This window comes from Cebus imitator, unplaced genomic scaffold, assembly GCF_001604975.1.
Source record: "Cebus imitator isolate Cc_AM_T3 unplaced genomic scaffold, Cebus_imitator-1.0 Scaffold46, whole genome shotgun sequence".
Classification (NCBI taxonomy): domain Eukaryota; kingdom Metazoa; phylum Chordata; class Mammalia; order Primates; family Cebidae; genus Cebus; species Cebus imitator.
Window position 1 is genome coordinate 635124 of NW_016107361.1, and position 12215 is coordinate 647338.

General features: G+C 42.6%; 1 protein-coding gene across 4 annotated transcripts in view; it reads left to right on the forward strand.

Annotated features, from left to right (window-relative positions):
- The window catches only part of MCC (MCC regulator of WNT signaling pathway), a 460356-nt gene that overhangs the window by 360801 nt on the left and 87340 nt on the right, over positions 1–12215 (forward strand). For all 4 annotated transcript variants that reach the window (XM_017527172.2, XM_017527173.2, XM_017527174.2 and 1 more), the window contains one exon: positions 6590–6732. In XM_017527172.2, coding sequence (XP_017382661.1) covers positions 6590–6732 — 143 coding nt within the window. The remainder of the gene's footprint in view (positions 1–6589; positions 6733–12215) is intronic.

Consider the following 12215-nt stretch of genomic DNA (forward strand, 5'->3'; position numbering starts at 1 on the left):
TTTTAATCACAGCCTGAGCTGACTGAAACATCTTTCTTGAAAATCACCAGTGATTTCTTAAATGAAAAATCCAGTGACCTTTTCTTGTCATTGGTCCCTTTCTATAGCATTTGACCCTAGGTCCTCTTTCCTTCCTGATGCACTCTTCTTAAACCTCTAGGACCCTGCAGACTGTAGATTTTCTTTTCCCTCCACGGAATTTGTCCTTAGCCTAGGCTCCTATCCTGAGCTCTCTCCCTCACACCTTTCACCTCATACAGCAGCAGCCCCAAGGCACAGGCCCCTATTCTCTCTGGGATCTCAGCATTGGCACTCAACTCTTCTGCTTACTGGGTCTGCAAAATGCCCCCTCATTTGAGGACAGAGATAACATCTCAGAATCCCTGTCTACTGTAATATAATCTGACCCCTAAGGTTTCAGGCCTGCACCGGGAGCTTGATCTTTCTCCTGATCTTTGGGTACACACTTACCTGTGTGTTGTTGGTAACATGTACATCTTGATGTATGTGCAGCCAACAACACACAGGCATCTGTTCATGTTGTTGCATTTCAAACATTGTAACCAAAACCTCCTTGTCTGCCAGCAAAACATGTTGTTCTGATTAATTTACATCTAAAAAGTAAAATGAAATAAAAATAAAACCCAGAAAGATCAGATCTGTTTCTCTCTCCTGTTTTCCTGTGTGTTGGTCTATATCAAACCTTTTTTTTAATATTTGAAAGTTCTTGAATATGGGTCGAGACTTATATCAACTCTTGTTAAGACAAGAATGGATTGTTATATTCATGAAAGAGCATTTCAAAATCTCATTTGTTCAGTTATTCACTAAACAATTCATAGATCAGTTTGATCTTCTCTATGCTATATGAAAAAATAAGAGGAGACTGTATTGGAGAAAGAATTAGGACTTTATTCATCACTTATTTCCTGTAATAGATTCTTTCAGAGAACTAAAAGGAATACATTTCCTTCCAGTCACTAAAAAAAAGAAACTTTGTTCTTTAAAAGAAAACCAGCCATTTAAAGGTAAATCTCCTTTTAATTGAAGAAAGAATGCAGTTCAGCCAAAACACACTAGGTCTAGTAGGGTGGGTTATATAGCCACAGTTGACTGACAGCTGTCAAGGCAGGCAGATGACTATCTGGGTCTTTTCCACAAATCATTTCAATTCAGTGGAAGGCATGAATGTGCACCCAAAATAAAATAGATACGTCGATGGTTAGTGACATGGTAGTCTATCAAATGCTGTTGACTGCATAGTACTTTCAGCTTGAAGTCTGGAAAGCATGGTTAAGAATTATACTTCCATTGACTTTTTCCTTTTCTGATTAAATAATTTTATACCTAACCAGTGAGAAGGAATCTTTAAAAATAATCAACAATGAAATATCTTTTCCTTCAGTCATGACATTACAGTTGACCCTTAAACAATGTGAGGGTTATAGGCGACAGCCTAGGCATTATCATTCTGCGTGGAGGCATGGGCAAGAATATCATGACAAAGACACTGAAAGCTATAGCAACAAAAGCAAAAATTGGCAAATGGCATCTAAGGAAGCTTAAGAGCTTCTGCATAGCAAAAGAAACTATCAGCAGTGTAAACAGACAACTTATATAAATATTTGGAAACTGTGCATCAGACAAAGATCAATCCAGCATCTATAAGCAACTTAGACAAATTTACAAGAGATAATAAACAACCCTGTTAAAAAGTGGGCAAAGGACACGAACAGACATTTTTCAAAAGAAGATAATACATGCAGCCAACAAGCATATTTTTAAAAGTTCAATATTGCTGCCCATTAAAGAAATGCAAATCAAAACCACAGTGAGATACCATCTCACACCAGTCAGAATGGCTACTATTAAAAAGTAAAAAAAAATAACAGATGCTGTTGACGTTGCAGAGAAGAAAAGGGAACACTTCTACAGTGTTGGTGGAAGTGTAAATTAGTTCAGTCGTCGTGGGAAGCTGTATGGTAATTCCTCAAAAAGCTAAAAGCAGAACTCCCCATTCAGCCCAGCAATCCCATTACTGGGTATATACCAAGAGGAATACAAAGCATTCTACCATAAAGACACATGCATGTGAATATTCATTGCAGCACCATTCACAATAGTAAAAGCATGGAATCACCCTAAATGCCCATCAGTGACAAATTAGATAAAGAAAATATGGTACGTATACACCATGGAATACTATGCAGCCATTAAAAAACAAGCTCATGTCTTTTGCAGGAAGATGGGTGGAGCTGGAGGCTATTATCCTTAGCAAACTAACGCAGGAATAGAAAACCAAATACTGTGTATGGGAGCTGAATGATAACAAATGGGCATAAAGAGGGGAACAACAGACACTGGGCCTACTTGAGGGTGAAGATTGGGAGGAGGGAGAGGAGCAAAAAAGATAACCACTGGGTATTGGGCTGGGTGATGAAATAATCTGTACAACAAACCCCCATGACATGAGTTCACCTGCATAACAAACCTTCACATGTACTCATGAACCTAAAATAAGAGTTAAAACCCCCCCAACAATATGAGGGATAGTGGCACCAACCCCTCCCCTACATTGTGCAATTAAAAATCCACATATACCTTATGACTCACCAAAAACTTAATTACTAATAGTCTACTGTTGACTTGAAGCTTTACAGATAACATAAGTAGTCAATTAACACATAAACTAGTATCGACTAGGTTGTGCAAAAGCAGCTGGGTTTTTTTTTTTTTTTTGCATTACTTTCAATGGCAAAAACTGCAATTACTTCTGCATCAACCTAACGTATATATTTCATGAATTCATGATATACCTTTTTAGTTTTTTTTTATTTCTAGGCTACACAATTCATCTGTGAGTTTTTTTTCAAGTTGTCACAAATTTCCAAACCATTTTCAAACATATTTATTGAAAGAAAATTTGCATATAAATGGACTCATGCAGTTCAAACCCATGTTGTTCAAGGGTCAACTACATGTTGTCTGATTGGTACAAAATTTAGGAATTAGGCTGTGCTAGCAATGGTTGCATAATCTTAGGTAAGTTGCCTCTCCAAGCCCCATTTGTCTCATTTATAAAATAAAGTTGGGGTCCTGGCAAAGACAGTCTTTAAAATCCTTTCCAGTCTGCCAGCCTGTGACTTTTCTGCCACTGCTGGTCATTACATAGGCAAGTGTCCAACCTAATGCCTGCCTCCTTAGGAGCATTTGTTGTGCTTTGTTGTTTAAGCTAGGAACAAACATTAATCATTGCATCTCCTAAAGCAACTTGGAAGCACTTCACAGATGCTTCTAAGTGAATGAAATAACATGCAATTGGAAGCCTCTGAAGTGACCCTTATGTTCCATGGAGAAACACCTGAGAGCCTTGTCATTCCAGTGTTACAAACCTACCGCTACGGTGTCACTTTCAACATTGATCAGTTTATCGCAGCTGCCATTTTTCTGGTTTTAAATGGCCACTTTTTTGTGTTTTTACATTTTCATCTTTTTCATCACCAGCACTAGCAGTTGTTTTTTTTTTTTGGGGGGGGGGAGGCATTTTTTCCAAAAGAAATAAGTTATTGCTTGAGAAGAAGGTCTGTATATACAACAAACAGAAGTCATCTTGAGATGCTGTTGCTGCTACACCATTAGCCAGACGTCCTCGCCAGGCACCGTCCATGCTGTGCAGAGCCACTGCAGAAGCACAACTCAAAATCTTGTCTTGGTAAAACTGCCAGGGACTCTTAGTGTTTTTTTTTACTTAATCCATTGCTCCTGGTGGAACAGTGTTCCTGAACGGTAGGGAAGGCCCCCAATCATCAGCCTGCCACATATACTGCAATCACAAATTGATTGTCAGGAGGGTCCTTTGAGAATTGCCTTTGTCATTTCCCAGTCCCAGATTACAGCCTCCCGTCAGGAATGATGCCAATGAGAGATAAGGATATGCAGCTCTGTGACTTTTTACTAAAGTCAGTGGGCGACACAACAAGGCTGCATGAACTTTCTAATATTTAAGCTCAGTTTAACCTTTTTATACTTCATTTTTTGTGGCACAAAATCTTCCCTGTTCTCGAAAGGTAGCTTTCCACCTCTAATTACTGTATACTTTGTTGGCATGTGTTGTTTTTATTCTAGGATATTTCTCTTCTTCTCATTTTATCTGTTCCCACACAAGACCTTGGGAATATTTACTCCTTACCCTGAATTCCTAGACTTCCCACGTTGTATTTTTATTTCTTCCATCTAACCCTGATTATTTCCGTCCTCCAGTGCAATATATTTTCCTTTTGCTCAAACTACCCCAAGTACCTCTCCAGCCTCACGTTTCCATCCTGTGCCATGTTTTGGTTTCAGCCATAGCGAACCACTTGCTCCTCTCCAAGTTCTGCACGTTTGCAGCTCCTCTGAGCCTTTGCCTGTGCTATTCCACACTCGTGACATAACTGAAATCTACTTGCCTTGAGACTCATCTTGAGCGCTGCTCCACCCAGGAGATCTTCTGTGGTCGCTCCCCACTGGCAGCCTCAGGCATTGCACCTGGGTTCACCCACAGCCTCCTTCTTAGGTTGTGAACATCTCTGTCTCCTTGAAGACAGAATCTGTACAGTCCTTGTGTTCCTGTCTTTGTTTTGGTGCTCAAATACATTGAATGGGGATTTTTAGTTTGCATTTTATGACACAGAAAACCTTCTGCCTAATGTGGTATGATTCTCCTTCAGACTACTCTCTGACCTCATGAGGGAATGCTTTTACAATAACAGCTTCCCTCTCCCATACCTTCCTGCTTCACTCCTTCATAAAGTTCATCCTAGTAATCTCTAGAAGTAATTCAGTACAAAGCAGGAGATTTGGCAGGAACTATATGTTTTGGGACCTGCCAAGCCAGGAGAGTTTAAGGTGGCTATTAAAGATTTTGCAAATGCCATTTATACCAAGGAAACAGCAGTAGCATTTATCACTTGCTTTCTTGGCTGGAAAAAAGTCTCAACTGAGCCAAAGCTGATTACGTTGGCCATGTAACAAAGGTAATTTATTCATCATACACACAATCCCCCCTTAACTAAAATCAGAATTTTAAGTGCTGACTGAAAGGAGAGCTAATGTATCTATCAGTGAACAATTATTCTGTAGCCCAAAAAGGCACTTAAGAGTGCTTTTTAATCGTTTTCTCTCCTAAACCTAATTATTATTGACTTTTGCAGATGTCTAATAATTAACTCATTCATAGAACATCAGTCTGGTTTTTTTGGCCTTCATCACTATCTAATTCATATTTTGCATGTGTGGGGCTTTATATCTGCATAAAGCTTTCCCAGTTTTCTGGGTAGCTTTTATTAACAATACCTTATAAAGCAGGGGCTCAGCTGAATCCCTTTCCTGGGAGAAATTTGATATCTTGAGAGAACTAAGATTTCTGTTCTTCACATTCCTCTGATTTATAGGTGTGTCTCCCACTTGCCTCCCTAAACCCTAATGATCACCACTCATCATCTTGCTTCACCCAGAATCCAACACTGTAGACTTTCTTCTCCTCTGGTTGTTGACAACTTAAAATGAATTCCAGGCTGAGAAGATTTCTCCTATTCCTAGCTTTCTTCACAGACACCCTGCCCTTGAAGCTGAGCAGACCTGAGTGGGCTTTCTACTCCCAATTAAATCCCCTGACAGTTTCCCCTCCTGGCTCAATTGCAAAATAGGTCTTTCAAAGAGGGTTCATTTTGCTCCCTCTGTGCCTGTGGTGAGTGTATGTGTGGTGATGGTGGTGGCAGGGGAAGGGGACAGTACACATGCTCTGAAATTCATATTGCAGTCCTAAGTTTCCCAGCTCGCTAATAGTACAATGGAGAGACTAGAGGCTGAAGGGCTGAGAAGAGGTAGATGTGTATATACAAATAAAACCCAGTGGGGTTTAAATGTTGTCTTCTTGTTTTCATGTGCAAATTAAAGGAAATAGACCATTGAGTGGTGTTCTCTCCCTCAGTGTTCTGTTTTCTCCCCATTACATCCTCTCTTCCTACCCCCTAATTCTACCTACTTTCTTTGGGGAAGCCTAGTCTGTCTTGGACATGCTGATCCATATACCTTTCAAAAAAGTCTAGTTTCATCTGCACTGATGAGGTGCTGGTTTCCCAATAGCTCCAAACCTATCCCCAACCTTCAGCCTCCTCCAAGAAGGAAGCCCCTGTGAGCTCCTCCGGGTGGTGGAGCATGGTGTTGCTGTGTGCTAGACTCTTAGTTATTTGGTTCATAGTAGTCTCAGTGCTATTAGTCTTAGTTCTTTTTCCCCTTGGAATTTGAGGAGGTGAAGGAATCTAGTTTCTTCAGGAAATCTTTAGAGGGGAAGAGTTTCTGCAGGCTGATAGATGAATCTCATTCAATACATGCGTATGTTATATGGACACAGAAGCAATCTTTCAGCTTCACTCACAAACATAGATATGACCATCTATTTGGCCTGAGAGGAATCCTGGTCCATGTGGCCTGAGGCAGAAATCTGTTTTCTCTCTGCATGTTTTTTTCTTGTCCTTAAAAGACATATTCTCTAGAGGCGTATCTTATATCCTCTTTCAGTGGTGGATAACTCTCCTTTTTTCCTCAGGGAGGAAGATGAGTACTCAGAACTGCGATCAGAGCTCAGCCAGAGTCAACATGAGGTCAACGAGGACTCTCGAAGCATGGACCAAGACCAGACCTCCGTCTCCATCCCCGAAAACCAGTCTACCATGGTCACCGCTGACATGGGTGAGTCTGCCTGCCCTTACCACCAAGCCAGAGTTTGGTTTCTGAATTGTAATAGAAATTTTATAAATGTGAGGCAGCCTGAATTAAAATTTAATTTTTCAAGGAGTTTGCTGAGTGGATGAAGTCACACGTATTTCAGTCCCTTACACATTACTTTGTTGGTCAAAATGGAACTGAAGCTTTCTGCCCTGATACAATTGTGATTCAAACATAAGTCACTTACATTTGAAAATTCTGGAAGTAGTGAGCCAGTTTAAAAGGCCATTTCAGTATTCCAAGTTACGGTAATATCTGAACTATGATGGTGGGAAGGAAGGGATGGGATGGGGGCCAACACACTGCAGTGGAAGAACCCCAGCAGGTTCTAACAGCTCCTTGGGTTGGGTGAGAAGGAGGAATCCAAAATGACTCCAATGTGTTGTTCCTAAGTGACTAAGAGAATGGTCATATATTCCTTAGTAAGGATGCTTCGTTGAGAAATGAGTTGGGAAATAGTCATATTATGTTTGAGGTTGCAGAGAAATACCCATGGGTAAATATCTGGTATGGTATATTTTAAATTGCAGGTTGTGACCTTGTATTGGGTCTTGAAATTATATGAAAAAGTATTTTTTAAATAAAAGCAAATAGGAAAGCGAGCGATAATATTGTTTAATGAAATTTGTTTCTTGCATCTTTGTAGGTAGTAAGTTGTCAAATGAATGTTCTAACTGTGAGTTGAGTCAAAATGTTGCAGAACCACTGGTCTTGCCTACCTGGATATTTGGAAGGAGATCGAGGTTGAGGGAAGAGGCTTGGAAGTTCTGAGCTAAGGTGATCCCTGCAGTTGAAGGGTGTGGAGTCAAAAGAGGGAGGAGCATCATATCTTAGGACATGTTCAGATGTATGGGAGAGATGGAAGAAGAAGCAGGAGAAAGAAGAGTGCGTATAGTGAGTTTTCTTGAGTGTTATAGTGAGTTTTCTCGGAAGTTAAAATTTTGTTGGAGAGAGAGATTTTTTTTTTTTTTTTTGAGACGGAGTTTCACTCTTGTTACCCAGGCTGGAGTGCAATGGCGCAATCTCCGCTCACCGCAATCTCTGCCTCCTGGGTTCAGGCAATTCTCCTGCCTCAGCCTCCTGAGTAGCTGGGATTACAGGCACGCGCCACCATGCCCAGCTGATTTTTTGTATTTTTAGTAGAGACGGGGTTTCATCATGTTGACCAGGATGGTCTCGATCTCTTGACCTCGTGATCCACCCGCCTCGGCCTCCCAAAGTGCTGGGATTACAGGTGTGAGTCACCGTGCCCGGCCGGAGAGAGAGATTTTAATCAAATATTACATATTAGGGTTTGATTAAAATCCTGTAAGTGCTACAACATTATGGAACACAGTACTATTAGAGTGTATCCAAAGAAATTTGATTCAGTCTAGGATTACAAGAAGCCTTCCTCTAGGAGTCATTTGACCTCAGATCTGGAGGATCAGTAGGAATTAAGCAGGTCAAGGAAGAGATAGCATCCAGTGAGGGAGAGGAATGCATTTAAGGTGACAGAAGATGGTCATGGAAGGACGGTACAGAGGTGTGAGGGGGGACTGTAGAGGTAGGCAGGAACTAGACCATGCAGAGCCTTACAGGCCGCTCTGGAGACCATGTTTAGCCTTTACCCAAAGATCCACAAGAGGCTACTGAAAGATTTTAATAGTAGGGGAAGGGAATGAGATAATCAGATTTGCATTTTGAATCAGTCACTCTGTAGTGTGGAGAAAGAATCCATAGATAAAGAATGAGTTGAGGAGGCTAGCCCAGAAACTACTGCAGAAGTCTAGATGGGCAAAACTGTTGCTAGGGTTAAGGTGGTGGCAGCTGCGATTTAATAAAGGTGTAAAATTGGCAAGATTTGCCGAAGGACTGGAAACCGATTGAAGGTGCAGGGGTGTATATACCCCTAAGAGTTTCTTTTGCACAATAGATGGACAACAGGGCCACTCGCCAGTAGGGCACATAAGAAGTAGGACCAGGTGGTTTTGCTTTGAGTTTTGTTTTGCTTGGGGCAGAAACGGTATGATAGATGGAGATTGTATGTTTTGTTTGTCCATGGGTTTATAGTGTCTTGAAGTATTCAAGCAGAGATGCTTTAGAAGGCAGTAGGTATTCAGTTAAAAAACCAAGAGGACCTTTTCATTCAATTAGGGAACTAAAGTTGTGCATATTTACGTTACAATCACACAACTCCCTGCAACCGGACCATGCATGCTAAGGTCATACCGACATGCTAAGTTCATACAGGCTTCATAAATCTCTAACCCTGGGCTGAAGAAAAGCAGCTGGGAGACATCTGGGTGTTTGCAGATGATAACTGCTGACTCCGTCATTGTCCTATTTGTATCTTTCTATCACGTTGACGTTTTAAATTATGTAATAGTATTTATTTGCTTGACTGACTCTCCTACTAAATTCCACTAGGCGGAGGTGTGTTTGTTTCATCTCCTAGCACATCTTCAGAGGCAGTGAAAGGGCCTGGCACATAACATGTCTTTAAAGAGAGTAGTGGGCATGGATAAATGAGGTAGTCAACCAGTGCACCAATCAGCTAGCCAAAGATGTAGAAATAAAATGAGGAGAATGGTGTTCTGGAAGCCAGTGGGGCAGAGGAGGCTCTAATAAGGAAGGAGTGATCAGAAGTCTGGATTACATCTAAGTCCAAATGAAATGCGTCAAAGCCATTGAGAGCTGTAGATTGGTAGCAGCTTAAGCCAGGCAGAAGTGCGTTGAGGAGTGAAGACAATTCCCCCAACTAAACTGAAGCCAGACCCTGGGCTTTATGTTACAATACACACAGTTCCCCGCAACCAGACCATGCATGTGCCAGGTTCATACCAGCATGCTAAGTTCATACTGGCGTCCTAAATCTCTAACCCTCCAGCCCCAAGCTTCAGGACTCTGTTGTCATCCAGCCTTAGGCAGCCAGACAGATTTAAACAGCCTAGAAATTGCTCATCATTGCAGAGTGTCAGCCCTGTATTGATTCATCTATTCACTTCTCTCAAATTGTATTTTATGGAATTAATAAGTGACCTGCACTGGAACAAAGTTTCCTAATTAAGTAAGTTTGGGAAATGCAGGGATAAACCCACTTATGTGGATGTCATTCTGCAGGACTTCTTGGGCCTGCTGACATGAGATGGCATCTGTAGTCCTGGGCCCCACACAGAAGCCAGAGTCTTCCTGCCTGCGCCTTGGGGCATCCTCATTCTCCCAAACCATTCTTTTACTCTGTTTCTCATTTTAAAATACACAGGATAATTGTGACTGGCGGTAGCCTCTTTCCTGAGAAAATTGAGTTCCTGGAGAGGAGTGACCTTCCCTGCCCCATGTTGGCACGTGTTCTCTGCCCACACATAGAAGCCTTTTTTCAGTTAGTCAGCAAACGCACTTGGGGCTGTGCTAGGTACTGGGGATGAAAGACAGAACCTGCTGGCAGGTCACTGCGTGCCCACCCTCGAGTCCTTCAAGCCTAGAGTGACCTCTCGATTCCTCAGCATGCAGCCAACAGGGCACTCCCTGCTTCTGGCCTCCTCCTTGGCCTTTTGTCCTGTTTTCCTTCCAGCTCCAGCCATCCTGGCCTCCTGACTTACTGTGCCTCCAACCTAAACTGGTTCCCCTGCCCCAGGGCTCTGTGCTGGCTGTTCCGTCGGGCCTGGAGCCCTCCTTCCTCACCCGCTGTCTCCACAGAGGCCCCCCGCCCTCCCCTCTAGAGTCCTGCCGCATCCCTCACTCTCATGGAGCCACTCACCTCCCTTTCCCTGCTTCATTTTCCTTCATAGCATGGAGCACTCCCTGTTGATCCTGTGTTTGTACTCATTTCCTTGTGTGTTTCTGGCTGTCATATCAGAGTGCAGGCTCCATGCGGTCAGGGACTTCACCTGCATAGTGCCTGCACATAGGAGATGCTTGAGCAGCAGTGAACAAACCCCATCCCAGAGCTCACAGTTCTTTGGAGGATGCAGATAGGTCCCCAGGGAAGACCTCACAGTGCAGTTATGACCCCGAAGCAGGCCTGCAGTGGCCCTGGCAATACCCTCGGGCAGGAGCATGGAAGAATGCTTCCCAGAGGTCACAGCTGAGCAGGAATCCGGGGCTGAGTGGGTGTGGAGCAGGTGAGGAGGAGGGTGCTCTGAGCAGGGGCAGCTCTGCAAGATCCCCCAGGAGGACTTGGGCACAACAAGGAGTTCATTAAGGCTGCTCACACGGCGCAGTGTGTTTGTTCGTCGGAACTGGCCATCTGACTCTTCTTATTCCTTTGCCATTTTCCAATTAAATTCCTTCAATAGGGAAAAAAGCTTCCATATATAAGCACCATTATAGGAAATCATTTAAAAGTAGCCATTTCATTGTGGTTGCTATATTTGCAAACCTGCATTAGTAACACAGAGGTTTCCTTGAGCTGCAAAATTTGCTGTAGTTGTATTTGCTGATCTCCAAAGATAACAGGTCTAAATCCAGCCTATTCGCTTCACCAAAAAGCACTTTTCTTTTATTTGCACACCCCACCCATCAGAGTTCAGCTGCCCCTTCAGTAGACTAGTTCCTGGACATTGCCTTCTGAGCCTGGAGGGACAATCCAATTAAAAAGTGCTTTGATTCACCTAAGCAGTCCAATAAAGGAGAAAAGTTTCAGCCTCTGTCACATTGCATCTTTTAAGAAAATCACCTCTTCAAAACTGGTCACACAGGTGTTCAGAAAATAAAGGTAATTAAGTGGACAAGGCCAAGGTAGGAGTCATCACTTAGAATGTTTATGTCCTCCATCCGGCAGAGGCTGGATATACCAGCGAAGACACTTTGCTCACTTACTCTGTGTCAAGCATTTATGCATCCCTCATGTTTACTCCCCAACCTCAAAGGATGCCCTGGGGATATCCTCGTCTGTAAATCAGGATAGTGAAGTTTAGAGAGGGTAAGTCACTTGTCCAGGGCCACACAGCCAAGTTGTTTTTGTTGTTGCTGCCTGTGTTTGTATAGATGACTTTCCTTTGAAAACACGCCAGTGGTTGATGTCGTTTGCTTACTGCAGTCCTTTGAGGTCTCTAGGGCTGATGGAGGAAGTGGGGAGCAGCTGTGCCGTCACAAGCACCTGGCTTAATAGCGAAGCATTTGTAATCAGATTTTGTATCCCCTCATATCATAATCGAAACAATGCACTTGGACCCAATGATTGTGGGTATTGCAATAGAGCAGAGCACAGATGTGTGCACCTGGGCTCATTGCCATGCATGTTAGAGCATTTTTGGTGTGCGCTCCTGCTGATCATTTTCCCACCTCTGTTAATGCAACAGTGTTGCTTTTCTGGAGCAGTTGTTTCCAAAACAAACAAAATCCCTGATTGTATGGGCCTTTGCACAGCCAGTGAAGCGTTCTGCTATTTTGAGATCTCTTCTGATTTGGGGTGACAAATTTTTATTTTCCTGGAACTTAGCAATATCAAACTATTATACCCTCAG